The 23,424-nt window shown below is 57.7% G+C and overlaps 1 protein-coding gene across 1 annotated transcript in view; it reads left to right on the top strand.

Annotated features, from left to right (window-relative positions):
- Positions 1–23,424, top strand: part of DAGLA (diacylglycerol lipase alpha) — a 60,534-nt gene extending 37,110 nt beyond the window's left edge. The window contains exons 3-20 of the mRNA XM_063094193.1: positions 293–504; positions 1,950–2,051; positions 2,497–2,635; positions 5,709–5,796; positions 7,742–7,876; positions 8,497–8,574; positions 10,543–10,667; positions 14,297–14,450; positions 15,029–15,112; positions 15,227–15,304; positions 15,735–15,815; positions 16,711–16,853; positions 17,205–17,273; positions 17,637–17,709; positions 19,106–19,302; positions 19,994–20,123; positions 20,577–20,764; positions 22,234–23,424. Of these exons, the coding sequence (XP_062950263.1) occupies positions 293–504; positions 1,950–2,051; positions 2,497–2,635; positions 5,709–5,796; positions 7,742–7,876; positions 8,497–8,574; positions 10,543–10,667; positions 14,297–14,450; positions 15,029–15,112; positions 15,227–15,304; positions 15,735–15,815; positions 16,711–16,853; positions 17,205–17,273; positions 17,637–17,709; positions 19,106–19,302; positions 19,994–20,123; positions 20,577–20,764; positions 22,234–23,194 (3,037 nt within the window). The 3' untranslated portion in view covers positions 23,195–23,424. The remainder of the gene's footprint in view (positions 1–292; positions 505–1,949; positions 2,052–2,496; positions 2,636–5,708; positions 5,797–7,741; positions 7,877–8,496; positions 8,575–10,542; positions 10,668–14,296; positions 14,451–15,028; positions 15,113–15,226; positions 15,305–15,734; positions 15,816–16,710; positions 16,854–17,204; positions 17,274–17,636; positions 17,710–19,105; positions 19,303–19,993; positions 20,124–20,576; positions 20,765–22,233) is intronic.

Consider the following 23,424-nt stretch of genomic DNA (forward strand, 5'->3'; position numbering starts at 1 on the left):
CATGGAACCCAGAAAGCCCTGCCAGCTGCCACAGGACCTGACCCCAGTGCTGGGGAGGTTGCTGCTGCTGTCTTCCATAGCTGACAGCTGGGCTTCCTCTCTCGCATCCCTGTCCCTGAGTCTCACTGGCCACCCACGCCCTCAGAAGTATTCGATGCCAGGTGGATGGCAGTCCCATGGGGCAGGTGCCTGCTGCTACCTCTCCTCCTGCTGACCCAGGCTGGACAGGGCCTGCCTGCTGGGGCCATGCGGGGTGCAGGGGCCGCTGCCTCGCTCACATGGTGTCCTGCAGGTTTGTGATCCTGTCTGTGGTGCTCTTCGGCCTGGTCTACAACCCACACGAGGCCTGCTCCCTGAACCTGGTGGACCACGGCCGTGGATACTTGGGCATCCTGCTGAGCTGCATGATCGCCGAGATGGCCATCATCTGGCTGAGCATGCGTGGGGGCATCCTCTACACTGAGCCCCGCGACTCCATGCAGTACGTGCTCTACGTGCGCCTGGGTAAGGGCCACCCGCCTCCGGGGGGTTGATCCAGATGACCCCCACCTCCAATCTCCTCCTGGTATTGCTCATTCATTCATTTAGTCACTATTTATTGGGCTTATGTTCTGAGCCAGGCCCTGTACGGACTGAGGTGCAGCAGTGAACTAAGACTTTCTGGGGCTTACATTCAGACCAGGGGCTGCAAACCATGGCGCCTGAGGACCAAACCCAGCCAACTGTGTGTTTTTGTAAATAAAGTTTTATTGGCACACACCCATTTGCTTATCGTCTCCAGCTGCTTTGGCACCATAACAGCAGAGATGGAGTAGTTGCTACAGAGACCGTAGGACTCACGAAGTCCAAAATATTTGCTCTCTGTCCTTTTACAGAAAAAATTTGCTAACCTCTATTGTAAACGAAGTGCACCTGCTTTGTAATCCTTCTCAAAACAGACCCACCCCATGGTGGGAAGCCTGCCAGGGGCCTGGACCAGCCCCTCAGAGGACCAGCCTGTGTCCTCTTCCTGGGCTCAGTTTCCAGCCACTTCTCCTGGGCATTCCTACTAAGCACTTCTCTTGTGCTTCTGTGCGCTGGGCTAAGCCCTTACCCCCATGTTAACTCATAGGAAGGAGCTATAATTAATCTATAGATGAGGAAACTGGGGCCCAGGGAGGTTAATTAGTACCCTCAAGTTCATATAACTAGTAAGTGTGTAGGTGTCAGAGCTGGAATTTGAACCCAGGCTATCTGGCTGCAAAGTCTGGGCTCTTAGCTCCCTGTGGAGCTGGGGCTTCCCATCCTGTCCCCTGTGAGGCCTTCTAATCTCTTCCTCCTACCTCACCCCTATCTCCTCCCCTCCAGTCTCACCCTGGGCCCAGAGCACAGGCCTGAGCAGAGTGCAGACCTTGAGCAGCTGGCTCCTGGGGCTCCCCGCTCCACTTCCTCCTCCTCTCGAGTTCCAGAGGTCTCTTGATGGCAAATAGTGGTTTTCATGAAATGGACAAGCTCTCCTAATTTTCTCATGGTCCTATGATGTAGATGTTGTCACTCCCATTTTATAGATGAGAAAACGGGGGCTCAGAGAGATTAGGTAACTTGCTCAAGATATGTTTGATTCCAGAGTTTATGCCTGTAATTCTGAAAGCCTGAAAGAGCAGGGAAGTGCCTCTTCATTGTCTGCCTTTCCAGACACCTTCTCAAGGAGGCATAGGGGATCCAAGGGCACATAAGCCAGAGTAGGTGATGGGCACATGACAAGGGACTGGGCAGGGGTTGACGGGACAGAAGGGTGAAGGGACAGCCTTGGGCCTGAGAGGCAGAGGGGCAGTGGGGGTCTTATGCTGACCCCTGCTGCTGAGCTGGCTGGAGGTCCTGCAGTAGCAGGGGCCAGGCCTGGGTTCCCGGGCCCTTCCATAGCAGGCAGACAGTGGCCATCTTTCAGCCAGGGCCTGCTCTCCTTGTAGCCATCCTGGTGATCGAGTTCATCTATGCCATTGTGGGCATCGTCTGGCTCACTCAGTACTACACCTCCTGCAACGACCTCACTGCCAAGAACGTCACCCTCGGTACGTCTGGGCCAGAGCCTCAGCCAGCCCTAGGAGTGGAGGGGACGGGATCAATTTAGAGAGGAAGAAGCCTGGGCACCACAGAGGGAAACAGCTTCTGAAAGGGCACCCGGCAGGTTGGTTGGGCGAGGCTGCTTCCTTCACCCATGTGGTCTGGTGTGGGTGGCAGCAGGCATGGAGCTGCCCGGGGCAAGAGCTGAGCCTCTGCAACACCTTCTTGGAAACCTCCAAAGCTGCCTGCTCTGTGCTGAGGGTCCTTGGGGTCACGGCTCAGCAAGGGCACAGCCACGTATGTGGACAGAGTCTGGGACCAGGGGCTTCTGAGCCTTGCTGTTGGGTCCCAGAAGCAGCTGGAGGTAGGGAGGCTCCAACACCCCTTACTTCAGATCTGGGGAACCAGGGAAGTGTCGCCAACACCTCTTGCTTCCCACTGCTGCCCCTGCAGGGATGGTCGTCTGCAACTGGGTGGTCATCCTCAGCGTTTGCATCACTGTCCTCTGCGTCTTTGACCCCACGGGCCGCACCTTTGTCAAGCTGAGAGCCACTAAGAGGAGGCAGCGCAACCTGCGGACCTACAACCTGCGGTCAGTTGGCTGGTGGGTGGGCAGTCCCCTAGTGGACTTTGCTTCCTTGTCTATAAAGTGGGAATAATAGTGGATTCTCACTATGATGTTGGGAGATTTAAATGAGATGATATGTGCAAAGTGGTTAATGCGATGCTTACGTTTGGTAAGTTCTCAGTAAATGGTAGCTATTGTTACCATTGTCATCATCATTAGTGCTAATAATAATGATACTAGTAGGTATCATAATGATAATGATACTTGTAAACCAAGTCAAGCATTGCATATTGTAAATTACAACTATTCCATGAGGTAGCTGTTACCATCTTCCCATAATACGGATGGAGAAACCCGAGGCACAGAGAGGTTATGTGATTTGCCTGAGGTTACACAGCTAGTAAATGGTGCAACTGGGAACTAGCCTAAGCAGTCTGGCTTTAGAGCCCTTGCTTAACCACTGCCTTTAGGATTCAGGGCTTGGAGGAGGTTAATCAAGGAAGGCTTCCTGGAGGTGGGCAGGAGGAGTGAATTTTGCATGGTGTTTTAAAGAAGTAAAGAAGCTGTGCCGTGGCAGAGAAAATGAGCGGGGGCATCCAGGTAGAGTCACAATAATTCCTGTTTATTGAAAGAAAAAGAGAGGGGAGCTTCCAGGGTGGATCACAGTAACTCCTGCTAATTGACCTTCTGCTATGAGTTAGGCCATACGCTGAGCCCTTTACACGATTAGTCCATTTAATCCTTTTGCTAACCTCAGTGCATTTGTGAGACCCATTCTACAGTGAGGAATCCACATCCCAGAGAGGCCAGGTCAATTGCCCCAGGTCATGTTGGTGGGGCATGGAACTGGCACATTGTTCCAGCCCAGAGCAGCTAGCTTAGAGCCTTCACCCAGTGGGACAGGCTTCCCAGGCCCCCTGCCCAGCAGGAATTCTCACAACCCCACCCTCCTGCACCTCTATATTTGGCTTCCCTCGAACCTTTCACATCAGCTGGGCACTGCAGCCATGCGTGAGTTGGCCACTTCCCAGCACCAAATGTCAGGTCTTGGAGCCAAAGCCCTGGAGCCCATTTTCCCTCCTGGGTCATCTGGCCAGCACCCATCCCACTGTGCTCACTCTGAGCACATGCCCCCACCGACCTGCTTTATGGGCTCCTTGGCCCTGGAAAAAACTCTTCCCTCTCTGAGTCATGGTGATTGCTTTTGGGTCCCAGGGCAGCCAGCGCCTTTGCAGTTGGAGGTTGGTGGTTGCTGTCATTTTAATTAGGAAGCTTTCCTGCGGTTTCTGGCCCCTTGAAGGTGAGTAAGAGCTTACAGGCTCTCTACCTGTTGTGGTTTCTCCAGCTCTTGTTTAGGGCTTAAGAGGCAGCCTAGGCCATGGGATTTGCTTAATTAAACCTGACCGCTCTCAGGCTGTTTTCCACTTGCCCTCTGCTCTGAAACAGTTTTTCTACAAGGGCTTTTTCAAGCCAGCAACTTCCCAGTGTGGGGACACACACACCCCTGCTGCCTCTCACTGTCAGGTTATTTTGGTTTTGGGAAATCAGGAAGTTGTTTAAGTCCTTGGCCTTTTCTCCTTCCATTGAAATGTGTTGTTGGTGGGGGGGGGTATTCTCAGCACTGCTCCCTGAGAGCCTTGAACTTGAATTTTTGCAGAAGGAACGTCTGCCCTCCCTTAACTTCAGTGAGCTGCAGAGCAGATGGCTGCTGGGGTCCATGAACTTTCTGTCCAGACAGTATGCATCTCCTGTCTTAGTCTGGGTAGCCTTACTGATGCACTAGACCAAACCTGTCACCTTCTCATTCACATTCCTGAAACCATCTGCCCCCTGGTGTGTATAACGGGTACTGCAGTGAAGTGTAGCATCAGCACTTCCATCGGGTCAGAGGCCCAGCAGGAAATTCTCTTGGACCATTTGAAAGCCCCATTCAGTCATAAAACATTGAAGATGCTCTGGGGACTCAGCTTAGCCAGCACACTGTCCCTTCATCAAGCTTCTGGAAGGTGGGACATTGGTTTAGGATGTAAGGTTGCCCAAGTCCCTAAGCGTTGGTAGATCTCAGAAACAGCAATTCCCTCGTGCCCTTTCCTAACCCACACCTGAAGCCATGGAAGACTGTACCCCCGTTGCTCTCCTTGTGGTCAGCTGCCTTGTGGAGCTGGGGTTGGGAAGTAGGAAATGGTCCTGAGCCACAGAGAAGAGCCAAGAGGCTCAAGGAGGGCCTGGCCTGTCATTCCTGATGGATGTTAAGTGCCTCAAGCACATTTGCAGGCCACCCTTGCCTTCTCCTGACACCCAGCATCAGACTTTTAAAGGGCCAGCACAAAGCACAAAAGCAAGCCAGACCCTTTTTGTTCAGTTTTAACGTTGGATCTGTTATCTTTATGCCAAAAACACACTGACTTCTGGGCACCCAGCATTAGATAATTGACCCATTGCCTTGCCTTTGGGTGCAGACTCCTGAATACCTTGATTCGCCATCTGAGAGGGCTGGGGGTGGGGGGTGAGAATAGGCAGGGAGCAACCATGCAGATGAGGGGCAGCAGCCCTTTCCCTACCTAGGTAACAGATTCAAGGAATTGGGAAATGCAGAGCCACACTCAGCCCCGGACATTTCCTCTAAGTACAGAGTATAGGAGTATCTGAAATCCTTTCCAAGGAAAAGCAGGTCTGTCTGATGGAACGAGGCAACAGAGAGGCCCAGCACCCTGCTGACATCTCCCAGGGCTCTCTTTGAGCCTTTGGACCCCTGAGCTGCAGAGTAGCCCTACTTTTGGCTCCGAGCTCTGAACCCCCAGGGCTTGCCCATGTTCAGTCTTCCAAAAGCCAGGGAGCAGGGGCCATCCCCTGCCTTGGCCAACAGCATACCATCTTAGGCCAGCAGGAGTCCCCCAGGGAGTGCCCCTGCTGGCCTTCAGCCAGGTCACTGGCCACCCAGATTTGGCTGTGCCTGGGCCCTGTTCTTCCCCGGACCCTCCTGCTGAGGAGCCCTTTGGTAAGGTCCTGGGAACAGGCTGCCCTCTTTCCATAATGTCTGGGCTCAGTTCTCTGGTCTAGCTCTCTGACCTTCTATACCGACACTCCCACTTTGCAGGCACCGCTTAGAGGAGGGTCAGGCCACCAGCTGGTCGCGCCGGCTCAAAGTGTTCCTCTGCTGCACCCGGACGAAGGACTCCCAGTCAGTAAGTACTGGGAAGTCGCTCCCCTGCTGCTCATGCCCTGTGGTCGGGTGATTCAGGAGCTTCTTGTTCCTGTGGCAGGGTCGGGTGGGGCAAGGCTGATGGAAGGGAGCTGGGTATTGAGCATGAGCAGGGGGAAAGCCTGCTCACATGAGGGTCTGGCATTCACTAGCGTCTCCCTCCAGCACCCACATGCTTTGTCAGGGGAACAGAAAGATGCGAAGACTGTGCACTGACCCCTAGAACTCATGTCTAGAATAGGAGAAGAAACACTCAAAAGTCAAGACAACCTGAAGACAAAGGAAAGCAGCAAATTACTCCGGAAGGTCTAGAAAGTGATTAGTACAGTCCTGATGGTGCACAGTCAGCCTTCAACACCTGGGAGCTCTGTAGCTAGTGCCAAGGCACTGCTGAAGGAAAGCTGGGTCAGCTGTGGGGCAGCCCCTGAGGGGAGGGAAGGAGGCAGGTCCCTGCGGAGCCTGTAGCACTTGTCAAGAACCTTACAGATCATCTAGTCCCACCCCTCATTTTGCAGATCAAGCAGCTGAGGCCCAGGGAGGTGGAGTGACTTGCTTAGGGTCCCACAGCTAGTTAGTAGCAGAGCCAGGGAGGTCAGGAAACCGCTCCTCCTCTAGGCAGACAGCGAAGTGCCCCTCATGGAAGCCACCCAGAAGCCTGTGTGCTCCTTCCTTCCCGTAGCCCCTGGTGTGCCGTGGAGTGAGTAAGTAAGTCCCCGAGAATCCCTGGAGGGCAGGGAGCACTCCATGGGCCTTTTCATGCAGAGGGCAAGGGACAGCCTGCCCACCCTTCTGGGCCCACCGGCAGAGTCTGTTATCTGCCGGGTGAAGAGGCAGCACATGGGGAGGGGGGGTCCCGGAGCACGGGTTGTTCCTTAGACACCCACGGCCCAGAGGCCGGTGAGTCCAGAGCACATTCTGATCAGCCTGGTCTGTGTTGCTCAAAAATTTGAACTGATGCCAATATTTAAAAATCAGGGGTGTTTATATAAACTTCTGTGTGTCCGAATCTGGTCACTTGGGCCTCTAGCAGGGCTGGGTAGCTGGAGCTGAGTAGTAGCTGGCTCTGTTTGGTCCCATTAGATGGTAGGGTCTACAACACTTGATATTTTTCTCTTACAAGTGTCAGATGCTTGAGGGTGAGACCCAATGAGACAGAGCCAAGTGCCACGAGTTAGTTCCCACCTCAGCCTGTCCTGACAGTACCTTGTCAAGAAAGACCCTCTAGGCTCCCACATGGCTCAAGGCAGGGAAGATTCAGAGCACACAGCAGCCAGTAGGGCTTGCCTCCATCTACTTTGACTCCTGCCTGAGGCCCAGACATGGGCCGTCCTCAGGTCAGGGGCTGGAGGGAAGCCAGAGGGGCCAGGGGCCCAGCAATCACATCCCTGCTCAGGTACATCGTAGGAGGTCTCTGAGCCAGCAGCCCACAGGCAGCTGGGGGAAGGGACCTGAGACCTGGAAGGTTCCACAGAGCCCTTAGGGAGTCCTTCCAAGGTCACAGCTGGTGGGACGGAAGCAGCCAGGAGCTTAGTTTGGCTTCTCTGCTTGGGAGAAAGGCCAGAGGAGACAAGCTAGGACCTTCCAAGCCTTGCTTCCTAGTCTGGGGAAAGAGAAGAGTGGCTGAGGTTGACACGTGTGCAAGGTGGACAGTGAGTGCCACAGGACCACCGAGGAGAAGAGGGGCCGGGGGAGGAGGAAGAAGGGCCAGTGTTGTCCACACAACTCCTACCAGGTCTGCAGGGGCCCAAGCCCAGGACAGGGCCCTCAAGACCACATGGGGTCAGGCCCAGCTGGTGCTGCACAGGTATGGAGGGCCCAACACGGACACGCTGCTTCTCCGGCCTCTCAGCCCTGGGAGATTTACACCTAGTCTCTCGTCCTCTCTCCTGCTCCCCTGCCACCGCCTCCTGCCTTCCTGGACCTCATAGGATGCCTACTCAGAAATCGCCTACCTCTTTGCCGAGTTTTTCCGGGACCTGGACATTGTGCCATCCGACATCATTGCTGGCCTGGTGCTGCTCCGGCAGCGGCAGCGGGCCAAGCGCAATGCCGTGCTGGACGAGGTGGGTACCCACCGCCAGCCCCTTGTCCAGCCAGCCCCCTGCGCTCCCCTCATCCCCACACCCCCACTGCTGAGTGCCTGGTTCCCCAGCAACCAAACCGTGCACCGTGTAGGGCCCTGGAGGTTGCCTTTTGGCGCTTGCTCCTCTCCCATTCGCCAGCTCATCTTTCCAGCCAGCTGTTCATGACTATTGCTGGAGTGACTTCCCTTTCTGGTCTACGCAGCTGTGCGCTGCTCCTGGGGCCGGCCCACAAAGGGCATCTAACTGCAGGGGCCTCATAAGTGCTGCCAGCTGGGTGCATCAGCTTTCTGCATTTGCCGCTCCATCCCACCCCTCACCAATCCCAGTTAGGGTCCCTCAGCATCTCATATGAAATATCTTTCCTCCCCAGTGTGGGCTAGGAATGTCCCCAGGGATTTGATGCTTTGGATAGAAGGGAAGCAACTGGAATTATGGGGAAACCTCAGGTTTTGGAAAACTGGCCAGATCTTGGAGAGCCAGATGCCACATGCTCCTTTGGGCTTCTCAGGCCTTCGGGAAGCAGGCAGAGCCTGGGGCCTGGACCCTTTTCTCAGCCATGCAGCTGGGCCAGTACCCTTCCTCATGTGCCTGTTTTACAGGCAAACAATGACATCTTGGCCTTCCTATCTGGGATGCCAGTGACCAGAAACACCAAGTACCTCGACCTCAAGAACTCGGTGAGTCAGAAATCACTTCCCAACCCACCTTGTCCCCAGTCCCCCTCTCTCTGCTGGAACAACCTAAGCACACCACCTGCCAACTGCCCCCACAGCATCAGCTGCACTCAGCTCTCCAGAGAGCCTCTCGTCTCAGATCATGCCCCCTCCAGATCCCTCACATCACGCTGTGTCTACAAGCAAAACCCCTGAATCCCTTAACCAAGTTCAGAGTCATTTGGTCCTGGCCTCTTGAGATTACCAAGTGCTTCACCAGGGTGAGCTGCTGTGATTATTGCTTCTGCTGTGGTTATAAAAGGTAGCAGGGTATAGATAGCACTTTGGTTTCTGAGATTTTTCAAGTACCTATTGTAGAAATCCAGTGTTACAGGTGAAGATGGTGCAGATCCTGTGGCAGGGGGAGCCCCAGCCCAGGGCACTGTGTGGCCCAGGCTGAAACCATGACTGGCTGCAGAGAGAACCTGCCCGCCTCGGAAAGCAGACTGATGTGGGTGTGCACCTGCTCCACTACTATCCCTGTGACCCTGACTCCCTCCTCCCCTGTGAGCCTGCTCCTGCGTCTGCACGATGATGCTGGACACACCTTCCACCCAGAGCTGTGGTGGGAGGAGATGAGCCGTGCTAAGTTCAGTTCCCAGCACAGAGCTGGTAAATGGTAGTGCCAGTCAGGATGCTGCTAGAAAGGGTTCAATCTCTTAGAAATCTCAGTCTTTTAGAGATGCCTGGGTTCTCCCTGTCTGTGTTTGTGTCTTCTCTAAAAACAGCCACGTCCAGAGCATGTACCCAAATCAGCCCATCTCTGCTTCCCAGGGCCTGTCCTGGCTGTTCTTAAATTACCCCTCCCCTCTCCCCACCGCTGGGCAGAGGAGCAGGAGCAGGCAGCGTGCCCTATGGTGCTGGGGCCCACACCCGCCACCTGGCAGAGGCTGCCAGCACCCTGCCCTGCCCTCCCTGTGGCAGGGAGCTCCTGGCACACAGAGGATAATTACCTTTCCAGCTCATTACTGAAGAGCAGACAGAGCCAGCCTCTGGGTCCTGATGGAGGTGCTACCTGTTTCACTTCCCAAGATGACTAATCCCCCTCCTTAACTTTTACAAGGTGACTAATTCCTTCTAAGTGCTCTGAGTCCTCCCAGTGGCTCCTGGAGCACGGTGCCTGGAGCACTTGGGACAGAATGGAAGCCACTTTGCTGGGACACCTCTGCCTCCTGCCTCCCTCCAGCCCTTCAGGCTGACCACAGCTGGTGTCAACAGCAGCCACTCTGCCTCAGACATCTTGGGTTTCAGACTGACTCCTTTCTCTGGAGAGATCCCAATCTCCCCGAGATGTGGCCCCTCCCCAAGGCTCCCTCCCCAAGCCTCAGGAGCCTCGGGAGCCATGACTCAGTGACTTAGGTGATTCCACGAGTCAAGTTGGGGTCTCTCTCTATTTGCAGACAAAGAACCTCAGGGCCAGAGAGACATGGCCACTTGCCTGCTCACCTGCATGCCCACCCTGCTGCCCATGTCAGGGCCACCCCCAGCTGGAGGGCCATGGCCTCTCAGGGTTAAATTTTCCCAGCAGCCAAGTCCCTTGCCAGGGCCTGATCGCTGAGGCCGGGTGATGGCCACTCACACCCTGCACCCTCTTTCCTTCTCAGGAAAACAGGCAAAGGAAATCGATCCAGGGCTCCGAGTGATATTCTGTCCCCAAATCATTAATTCTGAGGTTGGAGCAACAGGACAGGTCTCAGGAGGATTTGTGCCCTGGTTGCGTGGAGATAATTAGGGAAATGCAATTACCGTCTGGTGGAGTGTTGCCCGGGGGTCCCTTCTCCTGGGCTGGGGCTCCACACCTCGGGAAAGAGGGCACCAGCAGCCCCTCCCGGCTGGGGCAGATCTGCAGGCTCCCACCAAGGGGTGCTGCTGGCCCTGCGGCTGCAAGCAGGAAGGGCAGGAGGTGACTGCCTTGTGCCTCCTCTCTTCCAGCAAGAGATGCTGCGCTACAAAGAGGTCTGCTACTACATGCTCTTTGCCCTGGCTGCCTATGGATGGCCCATGTATCTGATGCGGAAGCCCGCCTGTGGCCTTTGCCAGCTGGCCCGGTCCTGCTCGTGAGTACCCGTCCCACCCCCCAGCCATGACAGCACCTCCCCTTCCATGGTGTGTGTAAGGAGGGGCTGCATGAAGCCAGGTACCCTGAAGGCTGCCCTGCCTCCACCTCCCCTTTGGCCTGAGCTGCTTCTCTCCTGCACTTTCTCTGGCCCTCAACCTTTCTCATTCTACATTATCCCTAGACAGTGAAGCTGTGGGCTTTAGAATCACACGGTTCTGGGTTTGAATCCAAACCTCATCACTTGCAGCTTTGGGCAAGTCGGTCTACCTTTCTGAGCCTTAGTTTCTTTATGAAGTGGGGATACCTCACGGAATTTTTTGGAGAGGACTAAGTGAGATATTGTGAAATGTCTACACTGCTGGTTCCCTTCCCCTTCCTGCTCTCCCTCGCTCTCTTTCTCTCTCTCCCTTCCCCCTCAAACATTACATTCTGCCCACATTTTCCCTTCTCTTGGTTCCCCTCCCATGCTCTGCCTTTCTGGAAGAAAGGACTTTCCTCTTAGGGAGGCCCAATCCTTAGAGGTCTCTGGACAGGCACCAAGCAGGCCCTTTAGTGAAAGGCTCCAACCCCCTACATAGGAAGCTGGGAAAGGCCTCAGCCCCAGATCTGGCCTGCAGCCTGGCTTTGCCCTCAGCCCACCGCCTGTGGGCTGGGTGGACCCTGCTCTAAGTGGGCCAGAAAAGGGTACCAGAAGGCTGCAGGAAGAGCCCCTCCCTGTCCTTGGTGTCTCCGTCCTGAGCCCATGCCAGGCAGAAGGAGGACAGCTCCCTGGGCTCCTGTTCTGGAAAGGCTGTCATGCCAGGCATGGCTTCTGTCCTTGGGGTCCACAGCAGCCATGCCCCTCTGCAGTGCCCTCCTTTCCAGGGTGGCTCTCGGGATTGCATTCTCACCATCCCCCCAGTGGCTGTCAGAGAGGACCAGGACACCTCATACCCCCTTCCCATCTTTGCCAGCTGCATATGCCTGGCGTTCTTTCCTGTGTTCTTGGGGCTCCCAGCGGTGGCTAAGGACTTTTCAAAGTGAGCACCGGGCTGGGAGTCCTGAGAGCTGGGCTCTGGCAGGTCCTGCTCCTCAGCTTACTGGCAGATGGGAACATCTCTCAGAGCCTCTTTATCCTTACCTGTAACAGGCAGCATCTGTCCTGCCTGCCTATAGGCTGTTTCAGAACTCAGGGAGTCACTGGCAGGGAGGGCACTCTCTGCTCTGTGGGTGGGAGGGGTACTGGTGTGTGCATCAGGCTTCTTGGTGCTGCTGAGAGAGTCCCTGCCTAGAAGAACCAGGTGCCTGTGGGATGGCAGCCCTGAAGCCCAGGCCTGCAGCCATGGGTGTCAGGACAGAGGCCAGAGGGCCGAGAGCCTGCTGCCCAGTGCCCTGTGCCCTTTTCAGTGTCCAGCCTAGCCACAGCAGCTGTGCTCCCGGTGCCAGCTGGAGAAAGGAGGGCTGCCCACTGCCTTGGGCCCAGGCCGTTCACCTGGCAGTGGTTCTCCCGTCCCATGCAGAGCACAACAACACAGGCCTGGCCATCTTGGGGAGACCCCACTTGGCTGCAGCCCTGCCCTGGCTGTGTGGCAGGTCTCCTTCCTATGGCCAGGCTGGCACTCAGGCTCCCAGGCCCTCAGATCACTGACGCAGAGGCAGCCCTCTCACTGGAGAGAGGAGACCACCACTTATGGAGGGCCTGCTGTGTGCCAGGTCCTTTCTGCATCTCAGGCCTTTGACTCACACCAGCCTTGTGAAGTAGCTGTCAGCACCTCAGTCTTACAGAGGAGGAAATGGGGACTTTGGACTGCTCAGTCCCCCTCCAGCCCTCACAGCCAGAGAGTGGCCATCTGAGCCAGGGTTCAAACCCATGTCCCCAGTCTCCAAAGGCCACGCTGTCACAGCCTAATGCTCAGCTGATGCTGGAGAGAGGGGACAGCTGCCTGAGAATAGGTGCTCGGGTCCCCAGACTCAGGCCTGTACCACTTGACCCTGCAGCAGCGGGGCTTGCTCAAGGCCAGTGTCCAGTGTGCATGGGGTGCCCCACCCCTGTGGGCTCTCCCTGTGCACATGGGGTGCCCCATCCCCAGGCCCTGTGGCTTTCTCAGCGAGGCCTCTCCCCATTGAGAAGTGTGTAACAGTCCTGCAGATGCTGCTCCGAGTGAAGACAAACTACTCAGCAACACTGAAATCCAGGATTCCTAATAAAATCTCAGCTGTCATCTCACGACCGCTTGCAGGGCCAGTCATGTGCTCTCAGGTGCCAGGTGCCTGATCTTTTGGGTGCTGGCTCCCTCTGATGGCTGGAGGAGAAGCTGCACCCCCTAACCAGGCACCCTGCTCAGATGCTCCCCCATTCGTCATTGCGGGGAGCCCACCATGTGCTGGCACTTTTTTGGTGCTGAGGATATAGCTGTGAGCAGCACAGAGCAAACCATGTCCTATGGAACTCACTGCCTAGTGGAGAGAGGAGGATGACACACAGACAAGATAAGGAGATAGGTAGCATGCAGGCGCAGATGGGTCTTTGGAGAAACATAAAAGCGGGGTGCCTGGTCAGGGTAGGGATGCTGGAGAGGGGGTCAGGGGAGGACTGACTATGTGAGACAAGGTGGCCAGGGTGGACCTCACTGTAACACACATTTGAACAGAGGCCTGAAGGATGTGGGGGCACAAGCCATGTGATCCCCTGCCAAAGAGCGATTCAGGCAGAGGGAGCTGCAGTGTGAAGGTGCCGAGGCAGGACTCTGTCTGAGCGTCTGAGGACAGGCAGGACGGCCAGAGTAGCCGGAGTGAGGCAGGGAGTCAGAGGCAGCAGGGCAGAGAGACCAGGGCCAGATGGGGTAGGGCCCTTGGAAGGACTCGGGCTGTTACACTGGACAAGAAAGGCGTTGCTGTAGGGTTTTAAGTGGGAAAGTGACAAGACGTGACTTAGAGGGTCATTCTAGCTTCTGAGTTGAGGACATAGGGGGCAAGTGCAGATGAGGGGCACCAGCCAGCAGGCTACTGCAACACTCCAGCTAAGATCATGGGGCGGGGGAGGCGGGGAGGGTGGTTCTGTGTTTGACTGGTGTGGGCTGAGGGGAAGGGAGCCAAAGGTGGCTGCAAGCTGCAGCTGAGCAACCACAGTGGGGGAGAGGGAGCCTCGGGAGCACGTGGTGTGGGCAGCCAGGGACTGGGGTTGGGACCTGGAAGGTGTCGGGCATCCAAGGAGAGATGTCAAGTAGGCAGTTGGATGGAAGCGCCAGGAGGTCAGGAGCAGGCCTGGAGGGGACTCCTGGGCACGCTGATGGCCTCTAGAGTACAAGACTGATTGTGTAGATGACCCAGTGTGGCTGGAGGGAAGGGGGGCTCAGCCTGGAGCCAAGGGGCCCGCCAGCCCAGAGGAGAGATCCAGGACAGGAGGGACCTCCAGCCGAAGGAGGAGAGGGAAGGACCCATGGGTCAGGTGCTGCCAAGAGGCTGTATAAGAGGAGGCCCAGGACCTGGCTGGTGGATCTGGCAATGTGGAGGTCCCCAGGGACTTAGCAAGGACAGTTTGGAGAGGGGTTGGGGCTGAAAGCCCACTGGAGCTGGTTCCAGAGAGGATAGGAGGAGAACCTCCATCAGGGGTTCGCTGGCCCTGAGCCTGCTGCCACCCCATGGCAGGTGCTGCCTGTGCCCGGCCCGGCCCCGGTTCGCCCCCGGAGTCACCATTGAGGAAGACAACTGCTGTGGCTGCAACGCCATCGCCATCCGGCGCCACTTCCTGGACGAGAACATGACTGCTGTGGACATTGTCTACACCTCCTGCCACGACGCGGTGAGGGTCCAGGCAGGAGACAGACAGGGCTGGGCCCATTGTCAGGAGCAGGCAGCTGAGGGCCCAGGGTACGAAGTTGTCCTTACAGGCCAGCAAGAGCCCCTGGCTTGGCTGGCATGGGCCAGCTGCAGCCTACAGCCCTCCCCTAGCTGGACAGACCAGAGGTGGGCCCCTGTCCCCGTGCCCTGGCCTGTACCACCACTGGGGCTGTGAAAATGGACACCAACCCCATGCCCAGTGTTGGGGTTTTCTGGCCCCTGCTGTTTGGGGAGAGGAAACACGGGATGAAGCCATGAAGCCTCAGGGAGGCAGTGAGACATCTGCACATAGCAGGTGGGACGGTGGCCCCTGGGGCTGCCCACGTCACAGGGGAACTGGGAGGGCAGGGCAGCTCTGGGTGCTGGGGATGGGAGGGCTCTACAGTGAACACTGGGAACCCGTCAGCCTTGCAGGCATCAGGGGCTTAGTGACCAGTGGAGCTGTATTTCCTGGCCAGGAAGGAGGCCTGCTTAGGTCGCTTTCCCCAAGGCTGGCTCCTTCCAGGGGCCACTTAGGCTCATGAGCTACCCGCCTTCTAGGTCTATGAAACGCCCTTCTACGTGGCAGTGGACCATGACAAGAAGAAGGTGGTGATCAGTATCCGGGGAACCCTGTCCCCCAAGGTACACTGTGCATGGCTCCCAGCCCACCCCGTGGACCCTCCCAGCCCCCAGGGGCCTGCCTGCCTCTCCCCATCCTCCTCAGCCTGCCCCTCACCTGTCTCCTGTCTCCCCAAGGACGCCCTGACCGACCTGACGGGTGATGCCGAGCGCCTCCCTGTGGAGGGGCACCATGGCACCTGGCTGGGCCACAAGGTACCCGCCTCGTGCCCCCAGGCGCCTCACCTCTCCTCCCCTGCTGGCATGCCGATGCTTTGTGGGGGGGTCCTCCCTGCTCACTGGGCTCCCTGGGAGAGATTGGTCAGAGAGGTGTGGATTAGTCCAGAAGGTCCACCTCGATCCCCCTGCTGGGACCCCAACAGCCCTGCCCAGCCCAGATCCTGTCCCCAGAAGAGCCTGAGGAGGCTGCTGGGTAGAGATCTCACCAGTTTCTATTAGACACCCCACCCCTCTGAGCCTCAGTTTTCTCATCTGTGAAGTGGGAATGATGTGATCAGAGTGTCCATCAGCCCCGGCAAGTGGGTCATTGTGAGGACCAAAGGAGAAACTGAGCAGGACAGGGTTAACGAGCTATGGGTCACCATGGTTTTGCTGGTCAACACCCCCTCTGTTCCTCCTCACCCAGGGAATGGTCCTCTCAGCTGAGTACATCAAGAAGAAGCTGGAGCAGGAGATGGTCCTTTCCCAGGCCTTCGGGCGAGACCTGGTGAGGTGTTTTCCATGCCACCGAGCCCCCCAACACCCAGCCCTCCCCTGCCTGCAGCAGCAGAGAGAGCAGAGGCTGGCTGGATGGTGGAGCCACCCACCTCCCCTGCAGGCCAGGCTCTTATACCTTTGACCCCTGGCTCCCAACCCCCTCCTCGCTTGGTCCTTCTGACCCCCTCCTTTTTGTACCAGCTGCTCATGGGCATCCTGCTTAGCCCCACCCATAGTCTTTGAGTACCTGCTCCATGCCAGGCGCTAGAGGTACAGATGATTCAGGCCAGGGGCTTAGAAGCCTCGTAGCTGCAGAACTGTTTGTCAGAAGGAAATTTTATGGAGCAGTTCAAAATATAGAGCAGAATGACAAAGAAAATAATGACAGAGCAGATAGAAGGGGCACTGCTCTGCTTGGGGGCAATCTGAGCCTGCCTGTTGACCATTTCCTGTGCAGGCAGCTCCTGAGGTGCTGCCGGCTGCCCTTTCCAAAGCAAAGCAGTCCCTGGCCTCAGGAGACTCCAGTCTAGTAGTCAGGGTAGAGAGATGGGGACAGATAACCAAATGATTATGATAGAGTGTAATTTCTATAGCTATGCACAGTTTTATCCCAGGTACAGATGCAACGCCTAGAAGAGAGTGAGCCACTCCTGGAAAATCAGGGAGGGCTTCCCTGAGGAGGTAACCTCTGAGCAAGGTTTTAAAGAATAAATAGGAGTTCATTAGAATAGTCTCCCTGAGAAGTCACTCTGTGGGGACCTAGCTTGGCTCTCCCTCTGCTCCAGCATCCACATAGCACAGATATGACCCCAGGACTCTGGGAAGACCTCTCTGACTGCTTGGTGTCAGCTAAGACAGCATGGCAGGCAGCAGGGTGGGGCTCTCAGGCTTGTCTCGGTCCCCAGGGCCGCGGAACCAAACACTACGGCCTGATTGTGGTGGGCCACTCCCTGGGCGCAGGCACCGCTGCCATCCTCTCCTTCCTCCTGCGCCCGCAGTACCCGACCCTCAAGTGCTTTGCCTACTCCCCGCCGGGGGGCCTGCTGAGGTGAGCAGCCTGGGGCCTCAGAGCTGGGCAGGTGGGACTGGTGGGGCTGAGGGCTGGCTGCCTTTGGACTGGGCAGTCTGGCTTCGGATCACATGGAGGCCTGGGGATGGCCTTACCACTGGAGAGTGGAGGTGGGATGGAGGCTCTGTAGAAAGCCCTGTGGACCCCAGAATCTACCCCTGGCAAAACCTTGCCGGTAGGAAAAGCAGAACAGGGAGCACGGAGCCCTGCAAGCTCCCAGCTCTGACCCAGGACGCTGTACCAGGGGGCTGCTCCTGGCTGAGCCCCCACTCTGGAACACCACGACCCCTTCCCCCTTGGCCTTGGCTTCCACCTCGGCTTCCCTTGCAGCGAGGATGCGATGGAGTACTCCAAGGAATTTGTGACTGCTGTGGTTCTGGGCAAAGACCTCGTCCCCAGGCGAGTCACTCCCTCCTTCCGTGTCTTGTGCCTGAGCTGTTCCTCCCTCCTCCAGGTCTCACCCCACTCCCTAGCCCCCGTGTCTCTCTCACTCAGATTCCCATCTTGCGAGGGACCCGCCCTCAGTTGCCCAGTGGTGAGGACAAGTTGAAGGCAGGTGCTGTGCCTGCCTGTCCCCTCCTCTCCTGGGCCCTGCTCTGCTGGGCCACAGATCCCCCACCCCCAACTCCTGTGACCCTGGCTGGCTTGTCTTTTGTTCCTGGGGGCTGGGCGTGTACCTGCCTCCACTGCCCCTCACCCTGCACCTTTCCCAGACACCAACCAGGCCAGGCTGACAGCTCCGTCTTGCTCTGCTCCCCGCAGGATTGGCCTCTCCCAGCTGGAGGGCTTCCGCAGACAGCTCTTGGATGTCCTGCAGCGAAGCACCAAGCCCAAAGTGAGCTCCCACCCAGCACCCTGGCCTCCCTGGGCATCTTGTCCCCTGCCCTTGTCCCCCACTGGTCCCTTGCAACAAACACAAGAGGCCTCAGCCATTTGATTTGTGGGAGAGAATGACACTGGGGACCATCTATTCTGCCATCTCAACCAGAAGTCCTCCCCAGCCATTTGAGACCAGGGCTGGGGTACAGCTGGTGTCCTGGGAATTTCAGGCTATGAGACCCTCAGCATCTCCAAGCTCAACCCAACCTGTCATTGTACGGATGGGGAAACTGAGGCCCAGAATGGGAGGGACTTGCTTTTGCTCACATGACAAGTTATAACCAAATCAGGACTGGAGCCGAGGGGCTCCCATCACACAGAGCTGCCTCAAGTCAGGAGAAAGCATTCCCCGAGGCTTAGTGCTTTGAGTGGTGAAGGGAAGGCCTCTTCCAAAGCCTGCTGAGATGCCCCGGCTCAAGGCAGGCTGGTAATGATCAGTGGAGAGCGCCTGGGTACAGTTTGTTCTGATTTTCTGCTGTGGCCAAGAGGAGTGGGTCAGCCCTTTCTAATCCTCATCGGGTCTTTGGAGGACACTGGTGGTCTCTTCCAGCAGGTGGCAAGTTGGCCTCTGGCATGCCAGGCCACGTGGGGGTGGGGATGCTGTGGCCAGGCTCCCTGAGGCAGGCCAGGTGCAAGAGGAGGCAGACGTGGACCAGCAGGTCCTCTGTGTGGTCACCCTCCCTAAGTGGGCTCCCTTCCTAAGTGGGCCCTCACTCCTATTCTGTCTCAGCCCAGTCTGGACTGTTTCCAGCTTTGGTGCTCATGACTCCTCTGGCAGGGAGTGCCCTGGGCCAGGTACCAGGTGCCAGGCAATGGGCAGAGCAGCCAAGCCTTAAGGGACTGTGCTTGGAGGAGCCTGGTTCTGGGGAGGCAGAACTGCTCCTAGCAGACCCAGTCCTGGGCATGTGTCAGGCCCCGGAGGCAGGTGGCTGGGAACTAACCCAGAGGCAGCCAGGCCTGGTGGGTACAGCTGGACTGAACTTAGCGGTCTGTTCTGCCTCCGACTTGCAGAGTGACCTAGAGCAAGTTCCTTCCCCTCACTGGGCCTGTCTCCCCATCCACTAGATGAGGGGTTGGCAGACCAGACAACCCCTTGCCAGCCCTGAAATTCTACAATTCCATGTCATCTGTCCTTGGCATCTTATTGGCCATCTGGCCACCGTACACCTCAGCCACTGCCTCTTCAGGTGGGCACCGACCTTTAATGCTCTGGCCACTGCCCCTCCCCTGCCCTGTCGCCATCCCCCCTCCCCCCTCTCACCTGTTGAGCCCTCCTTCTGAGCACCCCCTGCCCCTGCCCACCCAGCCAGTGCTGCTGAGCTCTGTCCCCATCTCCCCCATGCCCCACACAGTGGCGAATCATCGTGGGGGCCACCAAATGCATCCCCAAGTCAGAGCTGCCCGAGGAGGTGGAGGTGACCACCCTGGCCAGCACGCGGCTCTGGACCCACCCCAGCGACCTGACTATTGCCCTTTCGGCCAGCACCCCACTCTACCCACCTGGCCGCATCATCCACGTGGTCCACAACCACCCTGCAGAGCAGTGCTGGTAGGTGCTGCCCAGGGGTCCCGTGTCAGCTGCTGCAGGTGCAGTATCTGGGGCAGGGGCTGTATCCTCTAGGGACAGTGGCGGGCAGGGCTGGCCTTTACTCAGTCATCCCTCGGGACAGCGGGCCAGACTGGGAGACTGGTCCAGGGACCCCATAGAGGGGGCTTCCCCAGCTCTGGGCCCTAGAAGTGGACCAAAAGGCCAGCCCAGAGCAGGACTCCAGGCTCCTATTGACAGTCCCAGCCTTTGCCCCAGGGTGAGTCCTTCCCTGGTGTCTCCTGGGGCAGCTCTCCCCACTCATGGTTCATGTAAAAGTGGATGCCCTGGAGGGGTCACCCATAAGGCCCTGGCCATCTCATACCTCCATTGTCACTTGGCATCACTGAGGGGATTAGTTGGCAGACAGCTGTGAGCCAGGCAGGAGAACAGGAGTGGGCATGTAGATAGACTTCGCTTCATGCTCTTAGCGGGTGGGGCCCTGCCCAGGATGGAGCAGGTGTGGCCTGGGCCAAAAGCAGGTAGAAGGCTAAGTGGGGACTGTGGCCAAGGCTCAAGGGCAGCCGTTCCCAGGCTGAGGGCAAGGCAGGAGCAAGCCCCAGGCCTAGGGCCACAGCCCTGCTGGGCAGGTTGGGCAAGGGCCAGGCTGCCACCCCTGCCCCCCAACTTCCCTCTGGACCTGTGTCCCTCTCAGCTGCTGTGAGCAGGAGGAGCCCACGTACTTTGCCATCTGGGGTGACAACAAGGCCTTCAACGAGGTGATCATCTCGCCGGCCATGCTGCACGAGCACCTCCCCTATGTGGTCATGGAGGGGCTCAACAAGGTGAGATTTCTGTGGGGAGCAGAGCAGTTGCCGCCTTGTCAGAGCCCCACCAGTCACACCTGTCAGGTTGGATCATGGTCCCCCTTTTACAGACAAGGGCGCTGACTCTCAGAGAGGTTGGGTGACTCGGTCAGAGTCCCCTGCTGGGCTCTGGTGGGCCCAGAGAGCCCAGCTCAGGTGATTGACACACACTGGGCTCCTATATCACCACGCATCTGCAATGGGGAGGAGCTTAGGAGACTCCCAGGGACCTGTCCCTGAGGTGGGCTAAGCTGCTCTGTGGAGTGAAGCAAGCCCCAGGCTCCCCTGAGGAGCAGGCACCTCAGGAGGAGGAGGATGGTGGCACCTGGCTGACCCCAGCAGGCTGGGAGGCCTGGGACGGGCTCCTGCCCCACACCAGCCCCAGGGCTGGACCTGCTACCCCTTCACCAGCGTCCCCCATCCTGTCCCCAGGTGCTGGAGAACTACAACAAGGGAAAGACGGCCCTGCTGTCCGCTGCGAAGGTCATGGTGAGCCCCACCGAGGTGGACCTGACTCCTGAGCTCATCTTCCAGCAGCAGCCGCTGCCCACAGGACCACCCATGCCCGCCGGTCTTGCCCTGGAGTTGCCAGTTGCAGACCACCGCAACAGCAGTATCAGGTGGGTCTTGGCTACCCCCCACCCCACCCCAGGGCATGTGTGCAGGGACCACAAATATGGCCTCAGCATGTATACTGTGTGCATGTGCATTCTGTGCATATTCTGGGCCCATGTATGTTCACGCAGCTCTGCGTACGCGCACAGGAGAGATCAAACTTGCCCCCTTTGCTCAGGATCCCTCCCACTCTGCTCCACCTGTCTCCAAGCCTGCTGTCACTGAAGCCAACATGGGCCAGGGGACATCTAGGCACATACAGACCCATAGAACCTGGGCCACAAACACACAGATTCAGTCATACTCACTTAGACCCAAACCAATGGATGGACACCCTTATACTTACACACATACCCCTATGTATTTGTAGTGAAGCTCATGCAAGCACATACGCATGCACACAGTTATTAGTTTTAAGTGCACAGACTGCCCCGTACAGACATGCACATGAACAGGACACACATGCACATGGATACACTTGAACAGGCAGACATACATATGAACACATGAATGTACCTGTGCCCAGACCCAGACACACAGGCACATGGACACACCCAGACTGGCTGACATACACAGACATCTGGTCTACATGCTTGTCACATAAACAGAGGCATGCACACGTGCTCGCAGATTCACACACATGGAGGCCGCAGACACTCCCCATATTCACACCTACTCTTCTGGGGGCATCAGGCTCTTCCAGGGGAGGATCGTTCTGCTTTCTGGGACCCTTCCTGCCCTCATCCTGTGCCCTTCGTCACAGATCTGGCCAAGAGGCTGCTGAGAAGGGTGATAGCTGCTTCATGGCCCTCAGTGGGGACCCCTGGACATCTCTCCCTGCTATCTGTGCCTTTCCTGTGGCAGCAGCATGAGTGGAGGGGGCCAGTGTCCACTCTTGGCTGCAGTGACTGCTGAGGCCACCTACTCCCCCATCCTCCACTCACTCCCTGCAGGCTGGCCTGTGGAGCAAGGGGCTCTGGGGTCCCCGGCCAGCAGAGGGCTACACCCACAGGAGAGGTGGGAGGATCCCCAGTATGAAGAAGGCAGTGATGGGAGCCCTGGGCATGGGGTGGGAGCAGTTGGGGCAGCTCTGGGCAGTGCCCTCCCCCTGTCCTGCTTCCCTGCCTCCTCCATCTCTCTTGTTCCACCTTGGCCTCAGGAGGGACCTAGGGCAGCCTGTCTCTCTGGCTTCATTCTCTCATCAGTATGGTGACAGGGGTACTGTGCAGGGGACTCCAGCTGTGCTCCTAGTGGCACCCCTACCCTGGCTCAACCTAACACTGAACCTTTTGTCTTCTATTTTGGGTTCTTGCGATTTATTTTTTTAAATAAAGGTTCCCTGTCCCAAACCACTCAGTGATCACTTGATTAACTGTACCCTTGTCCCCCTGCAAGTTCCTTCCCACCAGGGAGTTGGGGAGTCTGTCTCCTCTGCCTCTTCTGAGTCTTACCCTGCCCTGCCCTTCCTCTGCAGGAGCAAGTCCCAGTCCGAGATGAGCCTGGAGGGCTTCTCAGAGGGGCGACTGCTGTCCCCAGTGGCCGCTGCGGTGGCCACCCGCCAAGACCCCGTGGAGCTGCTTCTGCTGTCCACCCAGGAGCGGCTGGCAGCAGAGCTGCAGTCTCGACGGGCACCACTGGCCACCATGGAGAGTCTCTCGGACACGGAGTCGCTGTACAGCTTCGACTCACGCCGCTCTTCGGGCTTTCGCAGCATCCGGGGCTCACCCAGCCTCCATGCTGTGCTGGAGCGCGACGAGGGCCACCTCTTCTACATCGACCCTGCTATCCCTGAGGAAAACCCGTCCCTGAGTTCACGCACCGAACTGCTGGCGGCCGACAGCCTGTCCAAGCACTCGCAGGACACGCAGCCTCTGGAGGCGGCCCTGGGCAGCGGGGGTGTCACTCCTGAGCGGCCCGCCAGTGCAGCGGCCAATGACGAGGAGGAAGAGGTGGGTGGGGGGGGTGGCGGGGCGACCCCGCATGGAGAGCTGGCACTGCACAACGGGCGCCTGGGGGACTCACCCAGCCCTCAGGTCCTGGAGTTCGCAGAGTTCATCGACAGCCTCTTCAACCTGGACAGCAAGAGCAGCTCCTTCCAGGACCTCTACTGCATGGTGGTGCCTGAGAGCCCCACCAGTGACTATGCAGAGGGCCCCAAGTCCCCCAGCCAGCAGGAGATCCTGCTCCGAGCCCAGTTTGAGCCCAATCTGGTGCCCAAGCCCCCGCGGCTCTTTGCCGGTTCAGCCGACCCCTCCTCGGGCATCTCACTGTCACCCTCCTTCCCACTCAGCTCCTCAGGCGAGCTCATGGACCTGACGCCCACGGGCCTCAGCAGCCAGGAGTGCCTGGTGGCAGAAAAGATCCGGACCTCTACCCCCACTGGCCATGGGGCCAGCCCTGCCAAGCAGGATGACCTGGTCATCTCAGCACGCTAGCACCCCAGTAGTGGCTGCCAGATGTGGCCCAAGCTGGAGAAGGCGGCCCTGTGGGCACCTGGTGGCTGCCCCCAGGCCAGGCAGCTTTGAAGAGTGGCCCCAGGGGCCAGTTTAGCCTCAGACATAGGGCATTGCTGCTGAGCTGGGTGTCTGCATCCCTACCTCAGCTTAGGACCCCCAGAGCCAGAGCCAGGGCAGCTGGGATCTGGCCCCTCAAATGGGGAGAGATA

This window comes from Cynocephalus volans, chromosome 4 (genome assembly GCF_027409185.1).
Source record: "Cynocephalus volans isolate mCynVol1 chromosome 4, mCynVol1.pri, whole genome shotgun sequence".
Classification (NCBI taxonomy): domain Eukaryota; kingdom Metazoa; phylum Chordata; class Mammalia; order Dermoptera; family Cynocephalidae; genus Cynocephalus; species Cynocephalus volans.